Source organism: Rhinopithecus bieti, unplaced genomic scaffold (assembly GCF_001698545.2).
Source record: "Rhinopithecus bieti isolate Rb0 unplaced genomic scaffold, ASM169854v2 scaffold_73682, whole genome shotgun sequence".
Taxonomy (NCBI): domain Eukaryota; kingdom Metazoa; phylum Chordata; class Mammalia; order Primates; family Cercopithecidae; genus Rhinopithecus; species Rhinopithecus bieti.
Genome location: NW_016829166.1, coordinates 951,148 through 976,979, shown reverse-complemented (window position 1 = coordinate 976,979; position 25,832 = coordinate 951,148). Strand labels below are relative to the sequence as shown.

The window sequence follows — 25,832 nt, the reverse complement described above, 5'->3', positions numbered from 1 at the left end:
ACGTGCCTAGTCATGAATGAGTGTGTGATCTAGCTCGCTCACCCTGACTATGCTCGCTCACCCTGACTATGCCCCTCAGGGCATAGTCACCTGAAGCCAAAGATGCACCTAAAGCCAAAGATGCCAAGGCCCAGAGTCAGTGCAGAATGTCTAGGGCAAGGGTCATCTTCCAAGGGTAAGGTGTGCAGAGACACAGCGCCAGCTCCCCTTGTCCTTGCGGCTGGCTCCACTGCCATAGTGGTTGCTGTGGCTGCTTGCATAGCCTCACTTTGGGGGCCTGCTCATCATCTGAGTCTAGATTACCAGTGATATCAGGAATACCACTGCCCTCCAATTCTCTTGCAACAGGATGCCTTTTCTGCTTCAAGCAGCTACAGTCTGTTGCTGTGTGCAGACTAGAAACCATAACAGGTGCAACAACCAGCTCACCATTGTGGTGGCCCCTGGGGGGCGGGGTTTGGGGAGAAATAGATCTAGCAATCTGCACTATTTTATTTAAGGAAAAAGGTTCACATACAAATATGATAAACTGTTAGTTGTTCATAGCAGATATTTTTAAAATTACATGCTTATCACCAATTGTACTTTTTTAAAGTACTAATTTTTAAAAGATGAAGAGCAGGCCATTTCTGGGATCCCCAGCTTTAGGTAGGTGTCTTATATTGGACAGATCCCAGGCCTGTTTGCAGCTATATCATCTGAAATCATGTAATAAATACTAAGGAACTGTGCCAAAAACATACTGGACTTAGAAACAAAATGCAGATTCTCAATATTTAACCTTGTGCTACTACTGAAAAGGGAATTCCAAAGTCCATGGCAACAAATAAACAGGTTCTTTGCAAAGATGTCTGAGCGTGCCAAAGAATTCCTTGATTCCCCATTCCTGAACCAAATTTTAAAATACTTAGACTTATACAAACCATGGCATTTATACTAAGTACATGCTTTTGGATTTCTGGGCTGGCAAACCAACACAGACAGGTCTGTCAGGGAACTGCCTTGGCAGGATGACCTCTTCACAGGTTTTCATCCCTTCTCTTCATTCATAGTGCAAATATGCCCCCAAGGATGTACCCAAATATTTACAAGTAAAGACAACTTACTACACGGATGTCCTAACACCTTCACCTCATCGATAGCGAGATAGCCTTGATGTCCAGAAGTTATCACTTCAAAAATCACCTGGAAAATTAAGAAAGATTTACATTATTTATTCATTTTGTCTAACTTTTATCAAGTATCTGCTATATATAAAACATATAATTTCATGTATTCTTTCACCAATTCATTCATTAATGTGCCTAACATCTGCCAGTCGATATTCCAGGTTCTAGACTACAAAGACAGGCAAGACCCCACCCCAATCTTCAGGGAGGTCAATAGGTAGTGAATGGGTTAGACAGAAGCCCAACTTAGAAAACCCACAGTGAAAGGATACTTCATGGGGTTATGGGGGATGGCACGTACACTGTAGGAAAAGCAAGGAAGCTCACAGGATAGTGAGTTGGCACAGACAGCAACTTGTTGGTGAGTAAACTGCTTGAATGGGAGATGGGGACATGGAGATGGAAGAGGCTTTGAGGTTCCCTCTCCACGAGTTTCGGCAAATAGAAAGGATTCCCCACCCAAAGCCAGAGTCGAGCTTGTGAGAGATCCTGAACAGGAAACAAAGTCTAAAGAAGACTTTTAAGGTTGCACTGTATGTTAAACCCACTGCCATACACACATTAGGATTGTAGTTGTTTTCCATCCAGAGACAACCTTAAGATTTAGATTGCTTTAGGTGATCTAAACCTTTTCTGAAGGTTCTGAAAGTAACTCTCTGACCACACTGGACCATGTGGGGTAGTAAGTTTTACATAAGTGAAAAAAAAAAATACAGTAAGTGTAATGAAAGAACAGTGCAGGGTACTAGAAGAATATACACCCGGAGGATCTCCCATGAGGAGGTAAAATTTGCGCCAATAGCTGCAGGATGAGAAGGAGCTAATAGTATGAAGAGGACCAGGCTCAGTCCTGGGCACATGTGAAGGCCCTGAGGTGGTCGTGACCCTGGCCTTCAAGGGGAGAATTGGGACCTACCGACACAAAGGTCAGCTGTGGCCGGATTGCAGAAGACTTCACTTTAGGACAGAGACACAAGGAAACACAGCCTATTACTAATGCAGTGAAGAGACTATGATAACTGAACATCAGACAGTAGAGCTATGAATCAAGAGGAAAACAATATAAAAATGTCCACAGTGGCAAAATCAAGAGGGCATTAGCTATTCTTTGATAATTAGAGAAGCAAGAGAAGAGGAAAAGGCCTACATGCCTGGAGGTTCTAAGAATGGTAGACTTTCTTGAGATGGTGGAGCCACTTCAGAAAAATTAAGGCAAAAAAGAAAGAACCAGGGCTGGGCATCGTGGCTCAGGCCTATAATCCTAGCACTTTGGGAGTCCGAGGCAGGCAGATCACCTGAGGTCAGGAGTTCGAGACTAGCCTGGCCAATATGGTGAAACCCCATCTCTACTAAAAATACAAAAATTAGGTGGACGTGGTGGCATACGCCTGTAATCCCAGCTACTCAGGAGGCTAACACAGGAGAATCGCTTGAACCCAGGAGGCGGAGGTTGCAGTGAGCCGACATTGTGCCATTGCACTCCAGCCTGGGCAACAAGAGCAAAACTCAGCCTCAAAAAAAAAAAAAAAAAGAATGAACGAACCAGTAAAAGGGTTATCAGTTTTCTTAATCTGATTAATTGATTACTAAGTGTCAGTTGTCAGGCTATCATTTAAAAGATCCACATGAATGTTATTTTGACCTCCATTTACACACAGAATGAAAGTATCTCACCAGGGAACCATGACTCATGAATGGTAAGTCTTAAAACACAACCTAACCATTGCACTCTTGGAGATTCATCCCAGAGAAATGTAAACTTTCATTCATATGAAAATCTGTGCACATCGTGTTTACAGGAGCTTTATTCATAATAGCCAAACAACAGAAAAAGCCCAGATGTCTTTCAACTGGTAAAGAATACACTGTGGTCCATCCACAGTATTAAATACTACTCAGCAATAAAAAGGAGCGAATTCATGATGCACCTAACAACTTGGGTGAACTTCCCCATAACTATGCAGAGTGAAAATCACCAATCCCCAAAGATCAGGTACTCTGATTCCATTTATGGAACATTTTGTAATGTTAAGATTTTAGAAATGGAGGACAAATTAGTGGTTGCCAGGGGTAGGAATGGAGGAAGATGAGGCAGAAGGCAGATGGGTTTGCTTACAAAAGGACATCACCACCACTCCTTGTGCTGGTGGAATTGTTTAGCATCTTCACTGCCGTGGGAGATACACAAGCCTATTCAGGTAACAAAATTGTACAGAACTAATTGTATATATTTGTACAACTGTACAGTAGACAATTGTACTATAGTATAGTAAAATGTTAGCAGTCTGGGAAATGGCGTAACATGTACTCAAGAGGATCTCTTTTTTTTCTTACTACTGCATGTGACTCTACAATGGTTTCCATTAAAATTTCAATTTATAAAATTATATGTTAACATTTACTAAGCATATATGTTACATACACTAGGAAGGTATCATTCCATTATCTCATTAGTTCATACAAAAAAATCAAGAATTTCATGTTTCAAAAAAAATGAAAAACTTTAGATACAAAGTAATTGTCCATAAATGCAATGAGTCTATCACAGATGCAATCTTTAAACTCAATTTTTCTGACTCCAAATATGATGTTTTCACTTCTAAACACTGCTCAGACAAAAACTTTGATCCTAGGCCTGCACTATTTTGTGTATGCGATGGATGTGAACCTGGAGAAAGCAATCAGCAGAGCCCAGAGTGGAAAAGCTCAAGAGGTTTCCTAGAGTGCAGGGACAGAAGCCATCCCAGAAACTCTTGCTAGACTAGATGACACTGTGCCACAACACTATTACAGTAACATATAACACAGGCGAGAGGAAAGGCACAACAGAAAAACAGAAATGAAATAAAACTTCATCCTGTTCGTAAGTTTAATAAATTGTTTCCACTGCCAGTACAAGAGAAAGGAAGATACGCATGGATATTCCTGCAATGGGACCCTGCTAATTTCTCTCTCTACTACTAAAGTCTATAAGAAGACAATTGGGAGTACAAAGGGTAAATGAATATTGAGAGCAAGTAAAGGAAAAAGCATTCCTGAGGCCCTCAAAACAGGTCCCCTGAATAACAGTCACATCCTGTCTCCCGGGAAACAGCTACCATTGGCACTGCAGGAACCTGCAAGCTGCTCTGATACAATGGCTACTGCAGGGACAGCCGAGGGGCGGCTGCTGATGCCACTACTACCAGCCACACAAGAGCACGGTTGCTGTGGTTAGAAAAATGTATTTTGAAAACCAAACGCAGAAATGTTCATCAGACCTTCCTTCATTCCACTTGCCATCCTCTCTTCGTTTTCCCTCTTATTCATTCACGCATTCATTCACTCAATTAACTCAAGGCGCTAATAAGTGCCACCACTCTGCCAGGCACTGTGATAAGCACTTAGAATATATAATGGATAGAAGCGCAGAAGTAATCTTTCCTCATCAAAAGTATCTTTCATATTGAAATTTTATTTTGCTTTATTAACCACAATGGCTGAAGCTTCTAGTAAAAATGGAATTATCCTTATTCTTTGAAGGGAATGCATTACCTTTTAGAACACAGTGTACATGTGAGACATGCTCATGTGGATCGACTTTTAAGTTGATCTGTATGTATAAATTTAATCCATAATGTTTTGTTTAAACCTATACAGGGCCATACCCCTACCAAAGCAAAGGACAGTGCAAAAAAAAAGGCAGAGACGATCTGAGACCTGGAAGAGCCATTTAGACTTCTCCAGATCTGTTTTTTCATCCACCTTGTCAAAGAATGGATGACTCTCAGAAGTTTTACACTAAGAAATTCTGAGTCTTTTAGTCCAAATATTTATAAAATATCTACCACATGCTTTGGAGGATCTAAGCAATGTAGACAGTTTTATAAAATGTAAGCTTTAGTTAAGGAAAAAACAAGAAACATGAATGATGAAAGAATAGAACAAGACAGCAATGGCCAAATGACAGATTCAAAAAACACAGCTCATAGCAATGGGATCCTTCCCTGCCACAGAATCATGCCTCTTCCTCCCCAAACAAGCCAGGAAACCTGTGACACAACTCATGGATTTCCCAGCAACTATCTGCCTTCATCCCTATGGACTAGAGGCAAAGACGGTCTCAGAGGCCAGGCGCAGTGGCTCAAGCCTGTAATCCCAGCACTATTAGGGAGGCCGAAGAAGGGCGGATCACGAGGTCAGGAGAATCGAGACCAATTCCAGGCTAGACACAGTGAACCCCGTCTCTACTAAAAAGTACAAAACAAACTAGCCCGGGCGAGGTGGCGGCCGCCTGTAGTCCCGCTACAATGCGGAGGCTGAGGCTAGGAGAATGGCGTTGAACCCGGGAGGCAGAAGCCTTGCAGGTGGAGCTGAGATCCGGCGACTGCACTCCCGCCCGGGCGACAGAGCAAGGACTCCGTCTCAACAAAAAAAGAAAAAAAAAAAAAAAAAAGAAGTGCTCAGAAACACGCCAAAGCGCCCCAGATTTCCCAGCAAGATGACTTGTCAGCAAGGCCAAAAGAATTAAAGACAAGCTTCTATTTGAAATTTTATTTGCTCCCCTCAGTCTTCCAACTACAATATCAAGAGGCAAAGAAGGACAGCATCTGATTACAAATACGTTTCCTGCCCCCTCTGAGTTTAATTAGAAACTTTAAAAAGTAAACTTCTCAAACTCGGCAGGTTCAAGCACTGACTTAAAGCTAATTGCAGAGTCAAGAAGAGAAAAATTCTTTGTTGATCCGTTTATGTGTGCATGCCTACCCATACCTACATACAAAATTAATACATAATATATAAATAAAAGTTTCTTATGTCATACATTTAAATTGTGTCACAAGTTTGAAGCAATAACTTCTATGTTTATTAAAACCATTTTCTAGTTCTTTCTTAGAAACTTAAGGGACTTATGAGTACAAGTTTTATTGGTTGCCTCATCAAGTTTACAACTTAGTATACAACTGTTTCAATGCATACTACAATTATAAAGTAGGCATGAGCTGTACTGGAGAGTTTCCTATTGTGAAATAAATATGACTAACCAAAGCTATCTGAATTTAGACGCTATACAATAGTCTGAGAGTACCTATTTTAAACACCCAACCATTAAGAGATTTCCCTTTGTTTTTTTTCTAACAAACAAGAGGATTAAAACATGCAGCTCGGGCCGGGTGCAGTGGCTCAAGCCTGTAATCCCAGCAGTTTGGGAGGCCGAGGCGGGTGGATCACAAGGTCAAGGGATCGAGACCATCCTGGCCAACACGGTGAAACTCCGTCTCTACTAAAAACACAAAAATTAGCTGGGTGTGGTGGCGTACGTCTGTAGTCCCAGCTACTCGGGAGGCTGAGGCAAGAGAATCGCTTGAATCCAGAAGGCAGAGGTTGCAGTGAGCCAAGATCATGCCACTGCACTCCAGTCTGGCAACAGAGTGAGACTCCATATCAAAACAACAAACAAACAAACAAACATGCAGCTCAAAAGATGAGGGTCATCTTAAACACGTTTCTTATAAACAGATTTTGGAATTCTTGTCAAGGTTCCATTGTTGTGAACTCTGGATATCCGGCAAATTTTCCATTATATATACCTTTCTAGTCAGTGCCCTTATAAGGCGTCAAAAGCCAAAATAATCTTTTTCTCTTTTTGTCAAATAAGGAACTACTCTAATGAAAAGTACAGGTATTGCTCTAGTGAAGTATACCAAGTGTGTGCAGAACCCAGTGGGAATCACAGGAATGTTTGAAAACGCCAGCATCCAGGTCGAAAGAGATTGAGGTCAGAGGAAACAGTAACATGAGAATACCAATAGTACCATTGGAAAAGGAAAAAAGAAACATGTAAGAAATTGATCTGGGAATGTGTCATGTTCATTTTTATGAAACAGAACAAAATATATTGAAAATATTCTATAACAGAAGGTTTGAATTTCTTATGGAGCCATGTACCAAGTTTTTCTTCAGAAAGAATAATTTAGTAATTTTAAAAATCCTATTTATTTGTATACTTCCATATCCCAGGTATCCTTTGCATATATTATCTAATTTTCCCCCATCAATTATGTGAGGTAGGTCACATTAGCTCCCTTTCAGGGATAAGTAAGCCGACTTAGAAAGATTAGGTGATTTTTCTGAGTTCACACAAGTAGTTACAGGGTTGGGTCTATTCCTAGATCTATTTTGCTTCCAAGTCTGGACTCTTTTCATGTTACCAAACTGCCTAACTAACAAGTATGAGAGACTATATGTATATAGAATACATATACATACATATATATGTATATATATACACACACACACATCTCTTTTAATGTATAGATACCCAGGTTCTAAAATTTTTACATCCAGATTTATAAGAAATACAGCAATTGGGAAGAGTGATATGGCATAGTTTTGACATCAAGTTTAATAAAAGAGTTGGCAAACTACAGCCCATGGCCAAATCTGTCCCACCACCTGTTTTTATTGCTCACAAGCTAAAGATGGTTTTTATAGTTTTCATGGGTAGGAGAAAACAAAAAGAAGACTATTTTGTGATACATGAGAATTATATGAAATTCAGATTTCAATGTCCATGAATAAAGTTTTATTGGAATGAAGCCACGTTTATTCATTTACATGTTGGCTATGGCTGCTTTCATACAACAGCAACAGAGTTGAGTAGCTGCCACAGAGAGCGTTTGGCCTGTAAAGCCTGAAATATTTACTATCCAGCCTCCTGTTTTTAGAGAAAACTTTCCTGCTTGGCTCACCAATGCACCATCATTACTCTGGTTAACAAAAAAGCCCATGTCAAAAGCGATACTTTATCACAGCTAAATACAATATACCTTGCGCTCCATGGGTGAGCCTCGCATTCCAGCAATCAGAAGAAGACCCTGTCCCTGGCTTGCCTTGTTTTCAATTCTATTACATGTGTGGTTTTCTAAATACCCACTTAAGTTTGTAATATCATTATCAAATTTTTTAAATACATACTTGCAATATACCAAAACAAAGCCGGAAAAATTAATTACTTCATAGGCCTCAAAATGTCAGAAAATTAAAATAAAATAAATAAAATAAAACCTAACTCATTTAGAAGTCAAAATCTTCTATAAAGACACTGAACTACTGAGAATTAGTAACACTTTAATGTTAAAACCTACCCTAAGATCTCATTTTATACCATCTTCTTTGGTGTTAGCTAAATTTGGACTAAATGGTTTTGTTTTACTGAAACAAACATTTTAGGAAAATGTTTTGCCCTTTAGCCCAATCTAAATTGTGATTATTTTAAAAGCTGTGGGTCTGACAGAATCACAGAGTCATCTTATTATGAAATAACTTTGTCACAACACAGAACTTAGTTTTCTATCACTTTTTTTGGACTTGGCTTGACAGAAAATACTGTCAATCCTCATTATTCAAGGCTCATATCTGTGAGTTTCCCTACTTCCTAAAATTTATTTGTAACCTCCAAAAATCAATACTTGCAAAGCTTTCATGGTATCTGTGGACATGCACAGAGCAGCAAAAAATGTGAGTCGCTCAACACACATGTTCCTAGCTGAGGTCAGGCAGGGCAATGTTCTGTCGTCCTGTTTCAGCTGATACCATAAAAGAGTATCCTTATGGTGGTCTAGTTAGTGCCAAGCTTTTCCATTTTTGTGCTTCTTGTTGGTGATGTTGCTTTTTAAAATGAACCCAAGTATAGTGCTTCAGGCACGTCTAGTGCTCCTGAGAGTGCAAGGCGGCGAAAACAAGCCTTAAGGAAAAAATATACGTGTTAGAGGCACTCCAGTCAGCGTGAGTCACAGGGCTATTGGCCTTCGCCATAGGTTCAAAGTTAATGAATCAACAACATAAATACATATGGCATCTTTCAAAAGGAACACATATAAAATGAGGTGATGTATTGATCAGTAAACAAAAACATTACAAAAACAGTGTGACCAAAGGCTCACAGGAACCTAACCCCATATTTCCTATAGAAGTAGTTCAGTATTCACTAATTCAGTCTTCTCTGTGATTTTACAGAACACAACTGCTGCAAATAACCAAGAATCAACTCTATTCATGTGATGTGGTTCACTCTGAGTCTCCATTTCAAAGCACTGTTTTGCTGATAACTCCCAGATATTTGCAGCCCTGGGATGTAAGAAAATGTACAATAGAGAATCAATATTCATTCAATCTCAACTAATAACATTTCAGGAGACAAGATGTTATATCTCTATCGCCTTTGGAGACTGTGGGCAAAGACATTTGCTTTTAGAGAGGAAACAACTGGTTAACCAGTTGTTTAAACTGACTATTGCTCTCATTTGCTCATGAAAATCCATCCTGGATGCTAGTCTCTGAGAGGTTTGACATCAGGCTATCCTTCAGATGTCTGAAGAGAGATGGGGAAGCAGTTTAACACCACAGCCTCCCTGATCCTCCCTGCTTCAGTGAAGAGCAAAATTAGCTTTCCATGCTGCCACTTTTCCTTGCTATGTGTAAGCAAAGAAAGGGGATTTGCTTACCAAGACAGATACTCACCCAGGAAAATGTGCTGGTGGAAGTCATCAGTCAGTTCCCTAGAACAAAGGGGATTAAACATTGGTCCTCCCGCACATTACCTAGTCTATCCTTCTGGTTTTGATTTAAATGAAATGCAAAGGTGGGTCACACCCATTTACAAAAACTTTATCTTGTTTGTGTCAAGTAAGTTACATAAAAATAGAACATATAAAGTTTCTGTAATATTAAAGAGTCCAGGCAAAACCACAAAACATGTCACATTAAGAATCATGAGCAAAATATTCAAGCATTTGTATTTGTATTGACATGTTATCAGAAAATAAAATAAAAATCTACTTTGGGAAAGGTAAAGACACTCAAAAGACAGCCAAATTTGCAATGGAGCTAATTATTAGTGCTTGCAATGTTATTTTTAAATGTCTTCACCTGTTTTTCCTACCAATAACACAACTATCCTCACTTTTGTTTCCTCCTTCCCTTTAAAGTATGATATAATCATAGGTCATATACTCATTCAAGAGGCCATGCACAGAAATTAAGGTAGAGGAAAAAAACATGACTTAGAAGTCATAAAGAACAGGACTGATATGCATATAGCAGCAGACCATGCAGAGATTAAGATGGTAAACAAGAGAAGTACTTATCCTTTATCATCACATAAGAAGTACAAGTTGAGAATGAAATTTAGAGATGTGGCAAGTTTTAAAAAATAATCAAAAATAAGATCTTTGAGGATGAAAAAACATCATGCAAATTGTTCTACTTCCTAAATACCGTTCTAAGTCAATATTAAACTGACAACCGACTGTGTCCCCAGTGGGTTCTTGAAACATATTGTCTTTTTTAAGCACAAAATGCAGAGTATTGGGGCACCTACTAGACTAGCTTTCCTGCTTGAGAGAGTGATATTTCACTGCCACAGCAAATTCCCCACATCCTCTAGAGGCATGAAGCAATTCAATTGTCTTGCACTTGGAATAAGGGCCATAGCCAAGGAATTTATGGAGTCAAAGTATGTTCTATTTTTCAACTGGCACATATCAGTATTTCCCAAGTGTACTTCAGGGAACACTAGACTCAAGAAATACTCTGCAAAGCCCAAATTCTGGCTCCAGCTGTGCACCCACACTCACCATGCGTCCTTCCTAGAGATTCAAAACCACTCCTAACCTCCGAATGGCCGGCAGAATGGAAGCAGTGTTTAACCCAGTGCTTCTTTCCATTTGGTCAACTAATGCCTCCTAACATTCCCTGGGTTTGTGGAACACAATCTATAAAAGACTCACCGGCCAGGTGCAGTGGCTCACACCTGTAATCCCAGCACTTTGGGAGGCCGAGGTGGTTGGATCACGAGCTCAGTAAATCAAGACCATCCTGGCTAACACGGTGAAACCCCGTCTCTAACAAAAAATTAGCCGGGCGTGGTGGTGGCCACCTGTAGTCCCAGCTACTCAGGAGGCTGAGGCAGGAGAATAGCGTGAACCCAGGAGGTGGAGGTTGCAGTGAGCTGAGATCAAGCCACTGCACCCCAGCCTGGGCGACAGAGCGAGACTCTGTCTCAAAAAAAAAAAAAAAAAAAAAAAAAAAAAAGAAAGAAAGAAAAAAGAAAAGACTCACCAATTCAATTCTAAAACACTGTCTCTAGGCAGCAAATGTATGCGGGCCTGTTGTCACTTAGCTGTGGCTTTACATGGCTTTGTAGTAAAATCAGTGGGCTGAAGGCAAATACAGCAAAGAAACAGGCACACAGCTAGCTGTGCAGGGGAATACAGTTCGCAGCAAAATGTGAAAAGATAAGTCAGATCAAGTCATCCCTATTCCCTCAACTCCTCATTTCCCAGGAGAGACGTCAGACTGACAAGGGTGAATCTTGATTTAGTACCCCTCTCCCCAGTACAAGCTCCTTTGAGTCCTTGCTGCACAAAGAACTCCGAGCAGGGCCCAGCTGAACCCACTCCTAATCTTCTCCCAGGACCCTTCAGTATATCTAAGGCATTTGTTTTAACAAGGAGGCTCTCGTGAACCAGCGAGACTCTCGTGAACCAGCAAGGCTCTCATATTTGATGACTTTATCCTCCCACTCCCTATAGTCCTTGCCCACCCTCCCCAGCCCCACTTCTTTATGGACAGCCATGGGGGAGGGAGATTTTCAGCTACCTTTGCATTGTTTCTCTTTTTAAAGCAACCATTTATATTAAAGATCACTGCCTCCCTGGCCTCTGACTGGGCTCAGAATCACTGTCTTCTGAAAGCAGAGAGGAAGGCTGAAATTCTGGGTGGAAGCTGAGGCTTCTGGGGTGCATGCATGATTAGAATATGAAGAAATCAGTGGTTGGCTCCCTTGCCTCAGGGTGTAGGGGTGGGAAACAGGAGGCGGGGGTGCAGAACAAAGCAGAGTTCTTTCTTTTTAATCAGCACAATAAAGCAAAGGGGTGAACGCATGAGGAAAATACTATTCTTCAAATGGTAAGAAAATCAATGTCTGAATCAAAGGAGGCAGGTGCCCTGAGGATGGCAGGTACTTGCCCTTCCCCACTGCTTCCCAACCACGGGAGGGCAGGTCCACACAAAAGCAATTAGGAAAAACATTAATTAAGGAATTAAATATGTGTTAATCACCAAATACTTGGCAATTTATGTTTTAAGGAACAGTAATTAACCTGCAATTAGCTGTATTCCATGCAGGTTACCACTGCGATGTGTACCTGTAGCATACTATTCTACCATAAATAGTAAAAACTACATAAAATGACTACTGTGGCAAGAACACTTTTCTCTGCTGAGAAACTTTTCAAAACTCTATAAATGTCTAGCAATGTTAATATTAAACCTAGAGGAAAAAACTGTGAAAGTAAGAGATGCCCCAAAAGACCTATTCTGTTTATCAAAAGTACACAGGACACTTGTGTCTAGATTGACTGAAAACTTCCCTTAGTTCAACAATTGCGAAGTTCAGATGCTGATCAAGATGAAAATTAACTCAGTACTTTGTACCCAAAGCAAAGCAAGAAATGGACGTTCTGGAAGAAGGCCCAGGAGGTCATGGGCAATAGCCAACTGAAGAGCCCAACACAGCGGTCCCTGAATGCAACCCAGGGCACCTGGCCCTTGAGATGCAGTCAAACAAGTCCAGGGAAGGGAGAATTCCATGGACCCTCATAAAACCTCACCTTGCAGTTCTGTATGAGAGCAGTTCTGAAATGTTCTGACAAAAGGGAACTTGGTTCACTCTGTCTCATGCAGTGTTTCACAAAAGGATTTGTTCCTGGAACACTTTTTCATTTAACACCTTTTAACATTCCACTGAACACATTTAAGAAGCGCCTTAGCAGGGAGAAAGCACTCAACTACTAACTGGTTCCCTTTTTACCATCTTCCACAAATCTTAATCTTAACAGTGGTTCAACAAACTGCCACCACTTTTTAAGAGGCTAGCGTATCCCCAATGTGCTTTTCATCTTCAGCCCCTAATTACCCCTAATTACTACCTTCCACCCCGCTGTAATTAGGAAAGTGAGTCTCATAAAGTTTAAATCAGTTGCCCAAACTTCTGAGTAAGCAGGGCTGATATCCAAATCCCATTCTTCGTAACACAAAGTATATGTTCTCTTACGGCTTCTGATGCTGCCCATGTGCAAACAATTTATAATATGAAATTCCTTTAAAAGAATTCATTAATCAATTTTCACTCATATCAAAACTACTTACTAGTGTGAAATTTGCTTACAGAAATAAAGTACTATATGAAGTATTTTAACACAAATATTTCAAGTATACGTGAACCTTATATTAATATTTTGGAATTCTAGAATATATCCTGCAGCCTAGGTAATAAATTGTAGAGGTGCTGTCTAGAGGAAGCTGACTTCCTGTACCCTGAGAGAGGGTTTCTCAAAGGTGTCACCTCGTTTAGACACCCATATCCTATTATCTTGTCTTCACCTTTCAGGCCTAGAAACAGCCTGAACATGTATCACTTGGATATTGACTTTTATGCACCATGTTCACATAAGAAAATGTTACACACATGCATCTATGCACACACAATACTGGGAAAAAAAAAACATATATACATATATATATATATGGACAGAGTCTTGCTCTGTCCCCCAGGCTGGAGTGCAGTGGCGCAATCTTGGCTCACTGCAAGCTCCGCCTGCCAGGTTCAAGCCATTCTCCTGTCTCAGCCTCCTGAGTAGCTGGGACTACAGGTGCCTCCAACCATGCCCGTCTAATTTTTTGTATTTTTTAGTAGAGATGGGGTTTCACCATGTTAGCCAGGATGGTCTCCATCTCTTGACCTTGTCATCTGCCTGCCTCGGCCTCCCAAAGAGATGGGATTACAGGCATGAGCCACCACGTCTGGCCTGGAAAATATATATTTTATATTTTGGAATCAGAAATATAATAGTCAAAAACCAGAGTCACATCTTCAGGCCAATACAGAACTTCTTATAAAGAAATCTATATGGGAAATTATATCAAAAGCAGACAGGCTCTTGCATGACTTGAATTTCTAAGAGCATCAGACTACAACAGGCATCTCCTCGGTACAGGTGTGCAGGCCCCATGGGCTGGGGACTGGATCTGCAGCCCAAGGAAGTCCCTCCTCTGGTTCAACTTCACAGCTTGTTTTTCGTTTGTTTGTTTTTTGTCCAGGCTTTTCCTCTGACCATCTCTAATTAGGCTGACACCTTACTTAGACCAGGGGTGAAAACTGGATTTGGTGGGTGTCTTCCTTTTACCTTATATCTGTGAATATGGCCTGTCCTTCTTATTCCAACTGGGAAACCTCATTCAGGTCTTACGTAGTGATTTTAAGGCCTGCAGTTCAGTGTTTGGGAAGTTTCCTGCTGACATCTCTCTTGCTGCATCTACAATGTGCCATTTACCTAATAGTTTATATTGCTATTAGGGTAATGATTTCAATTTGTTTACTGCCCAGCAGATAAAGGGGAAATAATAAGGAAGTGCTACCTTAACTCTGTCTTTAAGAATTCCAAGGCTGATGCTTGGTGGGAGTGCTCAGGAATTAAACACACATGTGGGTTTTCAGTAGCTCTACACCCTTTACAGATATTCATCAGGAGTCGGTAGTAGCCCACCTGCATAAGGACGGCCAGTGTTAACAATATTTTTGCTCTGATCTTCTTCTTCCCCATTTTGTTTCCTCAAACAGGTTTTGGGAGAGTGGAGATTTAAAATCAGGATGTGGGTTTTTTAATTATATACTTAATTCTTAGAACAAGTAGAATGGGAAAGGAGTGACTGATAAATCTAAGATTCAAAATAGTCCTGTCGAAACTATAAGGCCAGATGATTGTCTTGGAGCTTTCTGTAGGTACCTAGCCATCTAGTCGTTAAACATTTTCATGGATATCTGAAAAGAAGACCACATACTTGTAAGAACTGTTCTTTTCTCAAGTTTCTGCCTTGTGCTTTGACCTGAATTGCATTATTATTGTTTATGCGAAGAAAAAAAGGAAAGCACAAGCTTTTCCTGTAGATTCTATTTCCATTTTAAAATAAAACAATTTTCCCAACAAAATAAAATAAAAGCTTGGCAACACTGTATTAAAGAATCTCTACAAATCCATCTTTAAATTCAAAGTATGAAGCTATTCCTAATGAATCTATCAGTGCTATGAACTGAATGTTTGTGTACTCCCCAAGTTCACGCTGAAACCCTAGTCCCAAATGTGGTGATATTAGGAGGTGGGCCTTGGGGAGGTGATGGGGTCAGGAGAGGGGAGCCCTCATGATGGGAGGAGACCTTTATAAGAAAAGGTGTGAGAGCTCTGGCTTCCCTGACCTCCCGCCAACCCTGTGAGGACACAGAAGGAAGATGACCATCTGCAAACCAGGAAGAGAGCTTTCACCAGAATCTGACAATGCTGGCACCCTGATCTTGGAATTCTCAAACTCACGAAATGTGAGAAATATGGTCTGTTGTTTAAGCCATACAGTCCTGTGGTATTTTGTTACTGCAGCACAGCAGACTAAGATATCAATGAAGCAATACATTCAAAAGTGAATCAAAAAGTTATGAGAATAAACTTCTAACTTAATTTGCCAAATCATTTACCTTTCAGTAAAGCGTGAGAGATCACAGTGAAAAGTGAGAGGGCTTTAAAAAGGAGCAGAAGTTCACAATTGGGAAGGCGAAATATTTTATCCAAAGGTGCTCAAGAAAATAAGAATTCACTGAAAATGACAATGACCTGAAATATATAGGACCATCTGACTCTCAATGTAGTCTGATAGTTCCTTTATAAAGTCTGCTCTTCCAAGACTGTTCATAAACCACATCATTCCTTTAATGCAGCTGACTGAGCTAGGGGTATAACAGACAAAACAGAAATTCCACATCTGACTGCAGCCAAGGCCATGCTAAACCAGCACACTGTGGCTCTGGAGGCTGTGATGGTCTCAAGAGAGCCCATTCTAGAAGTTTTGTGTGGACACTGCTAAGGCCCAAGAGAAGAAACTCAGCGAAAAGATGAGCAGGACATACCTTCTGATCTCAACTAGGAGTGTGGTCCACTGGCCTCAAAAAAAAAAAAAAAAAAAAAAAAAAAAAGTTTACCTATTATCCCACTAGCTAGAGAGATTCTACTTTCTTTTTTCCTTATTATGATTTCTTTTTCTTGAGACAATCTTGAGACAACCACAGCAGACAATCGGACACTGAGGAAGAACCTAGAAAAGGTCCCAGAGGGGCAGTGGGAACACTCAAGATCCCTGTCTTCCCTACTTGGGGAAAGGTTCCTCTCAAAGAAGGTTTTCAATCACATTCAACTTCTCAGCCTAGGCCACCATACAAAAACCTCTGGAGGCCTAGGTTGGCCAAAGCCACTTCTACTGGTGGCCTTTTATTGTTATTGTTGAAACAAGGTCTCGTTCTGTCTCCTAGGCTGGAGTGCAGTGGCACAATCTCAGCTCACTGCAACCTCCGCCTCCCTGGTTCAAGGGATTCTTGTGCCTCAGTCTCCCAAGTGGCTGGGACCACAGGCATGCACCACCACGCCCGGCTAATTTTTGTATTTTTAGTAGAGATGCGGTTTCACCATGTTGACCAGGCTGGTCCTGAACTCCTGACCTCAAGCAATCCACCTGCCTACCTGCCTCAGCCTCCCAAAGTGCTAGGACTAAAGGCACGAGCCACTGCGCCCGGTCACCCACTTGTTTTTTAACCCTATGAAACACATTTCCTAAGTTTTGTGCCAGAGGCCACAGGCTTTAAACTACTGATTGGTCACTAGTGCATTTATATAAAAGAACGTGTTTTATTAAATAGGATATTTTCCTTCTGAAGGAAAACAAATTTTACTTTTGTTTTATAAATAACAACAGTACATGTACGTTGGGGAAAACTGAGAATAAAACCAATCGCAAAACAAACAAGAAGAAAGTTTACCTGTTATCCCACTAGCTAGAGAGATTCTACTTTTTTCCTTATTATTATTTGTTTTTCTTGAGACAAGGTCTCATCTATCACCCAGGCTGGAGTACAGTGGCACGACCATGGCTCACTGAAGCCTCGACCTCCCAGGCTCAAGCGATCTTCCAGCTTCAGCATCCTGAGTAGCTGCAACTACAGGTGTACGCCACCACGTCCTGCTAATTTTTTTTTTTTTTTTTTTTTTGTAGACACTGGATCTTGCCATGTTGCCTAGGCTGGTCTTGAACTCCTGGACTCAGGTGATCCTCCCACTTCAGCCTCCCAAAGTGCTGGGATTACAGGCTTGAGCCACTGTGCACAGCCGAGATACCACTTTCTTATGTATTTATTTCAAGATATATTTCAGTCTTTATTAGATTTTTTAAATTTAAAAATAGAATTTAATGTATTGCTTTATACCTGTTTAATCCATTTAACAACATAACCTTAAATGCATCATTAAATTTTCTTCCCTAACATTATTCTTAATGGCTGCAAAATAAATTTTTGTATTGAGATAGCATAAATTAACAAATCCTCTATGGTTGGAAAATACTGTTTCTGATTTTCTTTACTATAAATAAGCTGCTATGAATATCCCAGTAGTTAATTATTTGCAGTCACTCTTCATTACTTCTTTAGGATAAATTCCTACTAGTGGATTGCTAGATTTAAGCATATCTAATTTTTTTAACAATTTTAAAACTTATTGCCAAAGTACATACTCTAAAAAGATCTTAACAATGTACACATGCACTAACAGAGTTTCCCCTATCTCTTCATTTCCATTAAAAAAGAACACATTTACTTGTCACTCACTAAATCCTAGAAATGGTTATAGGTATATGCCTACAAAGATAAATTAAGCAAGAAGTTTACAGCCCATTTATTCATCAATCCAGGGGGAGAGAAATTGGGGTTGATGGATCTTAACTCATAAACACCGAACCTGCAGAATGGATTACTGGATGCTGTTCATGCCCATTTTGAAGACAAGCAGCCCTGGAAAGCCCTAGCTTTCCCTTCCCTATGTCTAACCAAGCACCTCAATTAAACATGAAAAATGATCTTAGATGCATGTTCCAGCTGGCTCCTGTCTGAGCCGAAGGAATTAAAGAAAGAGAAAAGCAAAATATTGCAATCCTCTTTATTCCTCCTCGTAGTCGGCAATTAACTGAGTATTCTCAATACTGTTAGTTTTAAAAGATGCTGTGGACAGAAAAGAAAAAGCTCTCCAAATGCCCACTGTCACTAATTTCCCACTTTGATCCCAAGTTAGGATGCTCTTGTGTCACAGGCATCCCCAACAGAAGGGCAGACAGGACGTGACGTCAGAACTGGTTTGGTACCACTTCTGAACTGCCCATGGGCCTCTGCCCTTCAGTTACTTTAAACAGGAACTCAAAACAGTTACTGCGGGTCTCCACAGAGCCCCCAAAATAACAGGACAGGCCTTGTGGCAGTGCCTCTGTGACAAGGAATCCATTTACATCTGTTATTTTCTTCCTGTTGCTTACGTGGGTAGAGGCAAGGACCTGCCCCTCACTGGCTCATCTCCACAGGGCTCATCTCTTATGACTCATTTACTCCTGAAACCCATTTGCAGAGGGCATCTTCTTTTAGACTCAGGTGCTATGCCCTTCTGTGTCACACATGGCCTACTTAATATAGAAAATAAAATATCCAGCTGGGTACAATGGCTCATGCCTGTAATTCTAGCACTTTGGGAGGCTGGGGTGGCAGGATCACTGAAGACCAGGAGTTTGAGACCAGCCTGGGCAACATAGCAAGGCCCTGTCTCTACAGAAAAATTTTTTTTAAATTAGCCCAACATGGTGGCATATGTCTGTACTTCCAGCTACTTGGGAGGCTGAGATGGGAGAATCACTTGAGCCCACAACACTGTACTCCAGCCTGGGTGATGGGGCGAGTCCCCGTCGGAAAAACAAAAAAAGAAAAGAAAATATATTTGCAAACCCCGTAGATAGCACTTCTTGCCCTGCTACAAGTGACTTTTATTTTCTTAAAACAATACATGCCAGGCATAAACAAATTTTGAATTGTAATTTTTACTAATTTGACAAAGCCTCAAGACACTCCTTATCAAATAGTATAGGATTTTCTTACATTGTTATAAAATTTATTTATTTATTTATTTATTTAAATTGCAGATTCAGGAGGAACAAGCATCTCAATTAAACATCAAAATTATCTTAGATGCATGTTCCAGCTGGCTCCTGTCTGAGCCAAAGGAATTAAAGAAAGAGAAAAGCAAAATATTGCAATCCTCTTTATTCCTCCTCATAGTCGGCAATTAATTGAGTATTCTCAATACTGTTTATTTTTACCCAGGTTTGTTACCTGGGTAAATTGCATGACTCTGAGGTTTGGAGGTATGATTAATCCTGTCACCCAGGTTGTGAGCACAGTACCCCAAAGTTAGTTTTTCCACCCTTGCTCCCCTCCCCCTTTTTGTATTCTCTAGTGTCTACTGCTCCCATCTTTATGTTCATGTGTACCCAAAGCTTAGCTCCTACTTATAAGTAAAAGCATGCAGCATTTGGTTTTCTGTTTTTGCATTAATTCGCTTGGGATAATGGCTTCCGGTTGCTGCTAAAGACACGATTTCATTCTTTTTTATGGCTGCACAGTATTCCATGGTGTGTATGTACCAGTCCACCACTGATGGACACCTAGGTGGATTCCATGTCTTTGCTATCATGAATTGTGCTGTGATAAACATTCTACCAAAAAACACCTGAACTCATGTAATTTATTTTCCTTTGGGTGTATACCCAGTAATGGGATTGCTGGGTTGAACAGTAAGTCTCTATTCAGCTCTTTGAGAAGTATCCAAGCTGCTTTACAAAGGGGCTGAACTAATTTACAATCCCACCAACAGTGTAGGATGAGAGTTCCTCTTTCTCCACAACCTTGACAACAAAAATACATCAACCTTTTCTGATTATAATGATATAACAATAATTTATATTTTTAGAAATTAGAGGATGCTTCAAAATAGGTAATAAAAAGAAAGCACATACCTGATAAAAGTTAGGCCAGAAAGTACTAATGGCCAGTTCGGCCCTGTTCCATGTACGTGTTGGGTCTCCAGATATATTCCAGATAGGATTCCCCAGTGGCCCGTTATTGACCTTCACGTAGACATTGAGTAACCCTGGAGGAGAATTACTCTTGCTGGACACAAAATAGTGAAAGTCGATGCAGTGGGTGTCATTTTCTTTAAGCTGGGGTAAGAGCAGGTGGGCTCTCTGCCCCTCAGGTCTCCCAGAGGCATTCACCAGCATGAAAGAACCTGCAAAAACAAAATCAAGGAGAGTCATACCCTGAAACACTACTTTCTGGTTATCTCTGAAAACCCACCATCATTTACATGGGTTGGCCCTGCAATTCCATGTCTTACTGAAACTGCCATTTCTTTCATTCCTATTTCATTTATCACCTCCTCCTCCTCCTATCATCCCCCATGTGTTCTCAAGAGCGCACATAATATTAATGGAAAATTCCCTGGATGTTACTGTAATTTGACTTCTAAATAACAGAAATGTAGCAAAATGTTTGTAGACTCGCCTTATTCTAGCAGTCAGGAGTCACAGGCGATTAATTAAATTAAAAATTGAAATTCCTTATTTAAAATGCATGTCCTCATTCACACCAACCGTGTTTCACGTGCTCAATAGCCACACGTGACAAGTAGCTACCACACTGGGCAGCACAGATACAGAGCATCTCCACCCAGCAGAAAGTTCTACCAAACAGCACTGTCCCATCATGTTAGCATTACTCAGTAATCACTTTGTATAACCTAGAGAAAGACAAAAGATTAGGTGGGCTGTGAATCAGGGTCATGATACTGGCCCCATCATGTTCCCTGCTGTCAATGTAATTCAGCGCCAGTACCCACCTCCATCGCTGGAACAACTGACTTCTCGTTGACAGTGGAGGTGTTCTCACAACAAGGTGATGACTTAGACAATCACTGCCCCAACTGGAGGACAATCATTCTAAGAAGTCTTATGAGCTCTTTGGATCTTGACGCAATGGCCCTAACCTACCCGGGAGTGTTGAGGAGCTTCCAGATGGATTCAAGCTTTCCAGATCCCAAGCACTTGGGCCTTCCCCATAAGAATTTCATATTTCACATAGTAAAAGATAAAAGCAAAATGTTCAAACATAAAAGGGAAAATAGGTTGTCATAGGTCTGCTTCAGCACAGAGGAAAAAATGTATTGAAATTCTAAGGAGGAAGTACACCAGAACTTGGAGTATAAAAATGAAAAAAATAAAAATACGACACAGATGGGTACCCTCACTGTGGATCATAATGTTTAAGGTGTGTATATATGTTCATATGTGTTTATTGTCTACCCACACAGATCAGGTAACACACACATCCACAGTACTAGAAAATGTATGGAATTTCTGTCTTGTTTACATGCTGTGACTGCCTAAACAGCAAAACCGGAAGACCACCCTTTTATAGTAATTCCCAAAGAATGACTGTAAGTATCAAATGGAAAATACAGATGTAGATATCTTTCACAGATTAAGAGGCCGTTGTTAAAGGATCTATATTATCATATGCTTTCTTATGGTTGCTACCTTTACAGCTCTGAGGTGAGCCAGATTTAACACCATTTATGATAAACAGGAACAGGGTCACAGACAGATTAGAAGCAGTTTATCTAGGTTTTAGGATGAGTTAGTGGCAAAACCAGAACTTTGAGCTTCTGAGTTTCCAGCCCATTACTCATTCTGCCACACTCCAGTAACCCCAAGTTTCTTCATGTGCTTTTTGAACATATATGAAAAAAAAAAAAAACACCCTTTCAAAGCAGTGAAGGGAAATTATAGTAGCTATTTTGAAACAGAGCAATTTTTCAAGCAATGAATGTTATGCACCTAGAAATACAAAAGCCAAGTCACAAGCGAACCTATCTATGAAATATAAGTTACCTATGAAATACACTTCAGCATTAAGGAAGAACTTTAACTGTGATTTAAGAAAGAGTTGGGGCAGAGAAAGAACAAGTGACAAGAGCGTATCATTGACATAATTCAGGTTATTGCTTACAAATGTAAAAAATCTTTGAAACATGTAGGGTTGATGAACCCCATCACAAATCCAGAGTAGGACATTGGTGTATATGAGTTACAGATTGTTTTTTTCTGCTCTTAGTAAAATAAAAGCTGATTTATGCCAGATTCTATCACTGGGGGCTCTGTTATCTACAACAGTTACCACATATATTATTACTAGTGGGGCTGAGGCATGCCATGTTCTTGAGGTCACGTCTGAATGAACAAAACCTTGAGTATGGCCATATTGCCAAGAAGATTGTTTCTCTCATTGTTCCCATCACTTAAGCTTGGGCAACCAGGGTGGAAAGCATGGTAATATACACAGGATGGCAAACTAAGTGTTGCCCACATCCTGTGAAGCACTCAGAGGAGTCTCCTTTCACCTATTTACATCAACTGGTACCTTTCTACCATTACTGTCTAGGAAATCACTCAGTTTTCCAAAACTGCTATTCTTCTAGCTACACAGCCTGCCTCCAATGTTTCATCCACTGTGCTCCATTCCAGCATGAAATGCTTTTACACTCTTGTGTCTAAAGTACACAAGAATTTTTATGTTGAGATCCAGGTGAAATTCAAGTGATCCTAGCTTTTAAAGTCCTTTCTCTTCCTTTTTTCCCTGTTTGACTTAGAATAGTCTATTTTGCTTTGAGGTATGCTTCTGTAATGCAAATTAGCTCACATAGGATTACTAGATGGGGAGTGACATCCCTATGACACACAAGTCCTCTTGGTTTATGTGCAATTTTTTGCAGGACATTAACATTGTGAAGTGATCAGGGGCAACTGTTCTCTCAAATAAAGGGAAAGCTTTATCAGTACATGATGTCTTTTAAACAAAGCTAAAGATCCTACAGAAGCGTCTTTCCTCAATGCAAGGAGTGGCAAGAAGGGGCTTTGGTGGTGTCATTCCTCTTTCCATTCCTAAGCTGTCTCCGAAACTGTAAGAACGACTGAAGAACTGTGCAGCCTCTGCGCCCTTCCTCTGTGTTTCCAAAGGACAAAAAAGAAAAGGACTGATGAAGAAGACAAATCTCTGATCACATTTTTAAGTTGACAGCAAGCAGTCTCTATCAGAAGAGAATGACTTCAAGGACTTCTATGGAGAGTGGGAAGAAGTGGAGGCCTTGGGTTCAGGGTCTGAGGTTCAGGGCTGAGGATGGGTTCACGGGGTCTGTGCCAGAGTGGAGTTCAGAGAGCCAGCACTTTTATTAGCTTTGTCACTGTTTTTGTTCACTCGCCAGCTACAAAGCTGCATAGATTTGGAAGGGTCAGCCCCAACCCCATTCTTCTCACAAGATCTGCTATTTTTTCTCTCTCTTTTTTTTAGAGACGGAGTTTTGCTCTTGTCACCCAGGCTGGAGTGCAATGGCGTGATCTCGGCTCACTGCACCCTCTGTCTCCTGGGTTCAAGCGATTCTCCTGCCTCAGCCTGCCGAGTAGCTGGGATTATAGGTGCCTGCCACCATGCCTGGCTAATTTTTTATATTTTTAGTAGAGACTGGGTTTCACCATGTTGGTCAGGCTGGTCTTGAACTACTGACCTCAGGTAATCCACCCACCTTGGCCTCTCAAAGTGCTGGGATTACAGGCATGAGCCACTACACCCGGCCCTAGATCTGCTATTTTCAGCATGTGATTTTGTGAAATTCGTGAAAGGCTTCTCAAGTGCAGGGGCAGGACTTTGGTGGAAATGCAGACTCTACACACACTCTTCCTCTTGCAGAGGTTCAGGTCCTCGGGAGGCAATTCTATCTGGACTGCCCCCATGGCTAGTCTCTCCCAAATGATCTGGAAATCAATTGAGCAGCACTCAGATTTCAACACTCATGATCTTTGAGAGGAAAAGTCTCTGCCGAGCACCTTCCCCTGAGGTACACTCCTCTGCAAGATTCCCTTTTTCCCTTCCTCTACAGTCTCCCAACTGGTGTATCTATGCAGCCTGATAATTAACCACGAATGCATACAAGGCAAGTGGAACAAAGCCCACCACAAAGCACAAGCCCAGCAAATGCTCCTGACTTTCATTATGATGACTTTAGCTCCTCAAACCTCCTAAATGTATAGCTTTTTAAAATTATGTGGCTTTTTTTTTGGAGACAGGGTCTCACTCTGTCCCCCAGGTTGGAGTGCAGTGGGAGGATCATGGCTCATAGCAGCCTCGACCTCCTGGGCTCAAGTGATCCTCCTCTTTCAGCCTCCCGAGTAGCTGGGATCACAGGTAGGCATTACCACACCCGGGTACATTTTTAAAATTTTTTATTTTGTAGAGAGGGAGTCTTACTATGTTGCCCAGGCTGGTCTCTAACTCCACGATTAAAGCAATCTTCCCGCTTCACCCTCCCAAATGTTAGGATTACAGGTGTGAGCCACTGTGCCCAGCTGGAATTCTTTACCATTTATTTCTATTTCCCCCTGTTCACCTCACAACTCTCCTGGTCCTACTATAATTCACCTAAGTGGAAATGTTTAAGTTTCCTTTCTTTAAGAGAGAAGAACATTAGTACTGAGATAACACAAAACCTTCAACTCAATTAATCTTGCCCTTATGTTTTTGGGGAAAGGTTATCTTTATTTCAGTGTGTGGCCATCAGGACTTAACCCACAGCTTTGAAGTACAAAAGGTGACGTTTCTATCCACACTCGTGTTTCCTAACAGTGATGTACTATTATGTGCCAATGAGTTTACAGAAGCAAACGTGAAAGTCCAGCAACCTGCAGTCAAGTTACAATTGGCAGCAGGGAGAGAAGTGTTGCTTGTTTGTTTGTTTTTATCACCTATCTGCTATAAAAGTATAAAGTCAACCAATGTTTAGAGAATTACAGAATTCAAAGCATTTATATTCAATTTTAGACTATTAAGCCTGTTTTTTAAGCTACGCCTATATGGCTGAATGTTTAATTTTCACCTTCTGCTTAAATGTTTTGACTGAGGAAATGCATTTTCAAAGAGTAATTGGGTCTCCCTCTGTAGTTACTTCCTTACTTCAATTCTTTCCTCCTACAAAAAGCATTCCAACTGGGTAAATTTTTAAAAAATCATAATTCAAATTAGCATAGAAATTCTGTTTGTGTTCAGATAACAAAACACCCCTAAGTCACTAGTATATAAGTAGAAAATATAGCATTGCAGGCAAATGAAACGAGCTCTGCATGATGGAGTCAGCTTCAAAAAGGGACAGCCTTTAGATGCAGACTTAGACGCTTCTTAAGAATAATTATTTTGGTTTCCCCAAAAAGGAAAACTCTTTGATAAGAACATGCAATGTTCACATTCTCAAATCTCTGGGTGAATTAAATTTAGCTAATCATAGCCATTGGCAAATGCTTTTGATTAAACTATCTTCCATCATTGTTTGTGACAGCAGTAATAATGACACAGAATTAGTTATTCCTTTCTAACCCATCATCAGAATTTGCATTGGTGTGTTTGGGGCTCTAGATTTGTCAAGGCTGAGAAAACTACATGAATTGTCTTCCAAGTGTATTTGAGAAACTTTGCAAACAACAAAAAACAGAATAGTTTCCATTATCCAGCAGGAAGGAAGAGCTACATGTATTCTTCAATACTTTAGCTTACAGAGAAGCAGCATTTTATGAACTTTAAAGCTATTATAAAATTCACTTTTTAAAGTT

At 40.5% G+C, this 25,832-nt stretch overlaps 1 protein-coding gene across 10 annotated transcripts in view; it reads right to left on the bottom strand.

Annotated features, from left to right (window-relative positions):
* The window catches only part of PTPRM (protein tyrosine phosphatase receptor type M), a 797,738-nt gene that overhangs the window by 502,246 nt on the left and 269,660 nt on the right, over window positions 1-25,832 (bottom strand). For all 10 annotated transcript variants that reach the window (XM_017864681.1, XM_017864682.1, XM_017864683.1 and 7 more), the window contains exons 3-4: window positions 20,139-20,410; window positions 1,107-1,185 (exon numbers count right to left, since the gene is read on the bottom strand). In XM_017864681.1, the coding sequence (XP_017720170.1) occupies window positions 1,107-1,185; window positions 20,139-20,410 (351 nt within the window). The remainder of the gene's footprint in view (window positions 1-1,106; window positions 1,186-20,138; window positions 20,411-25,832) is intronic.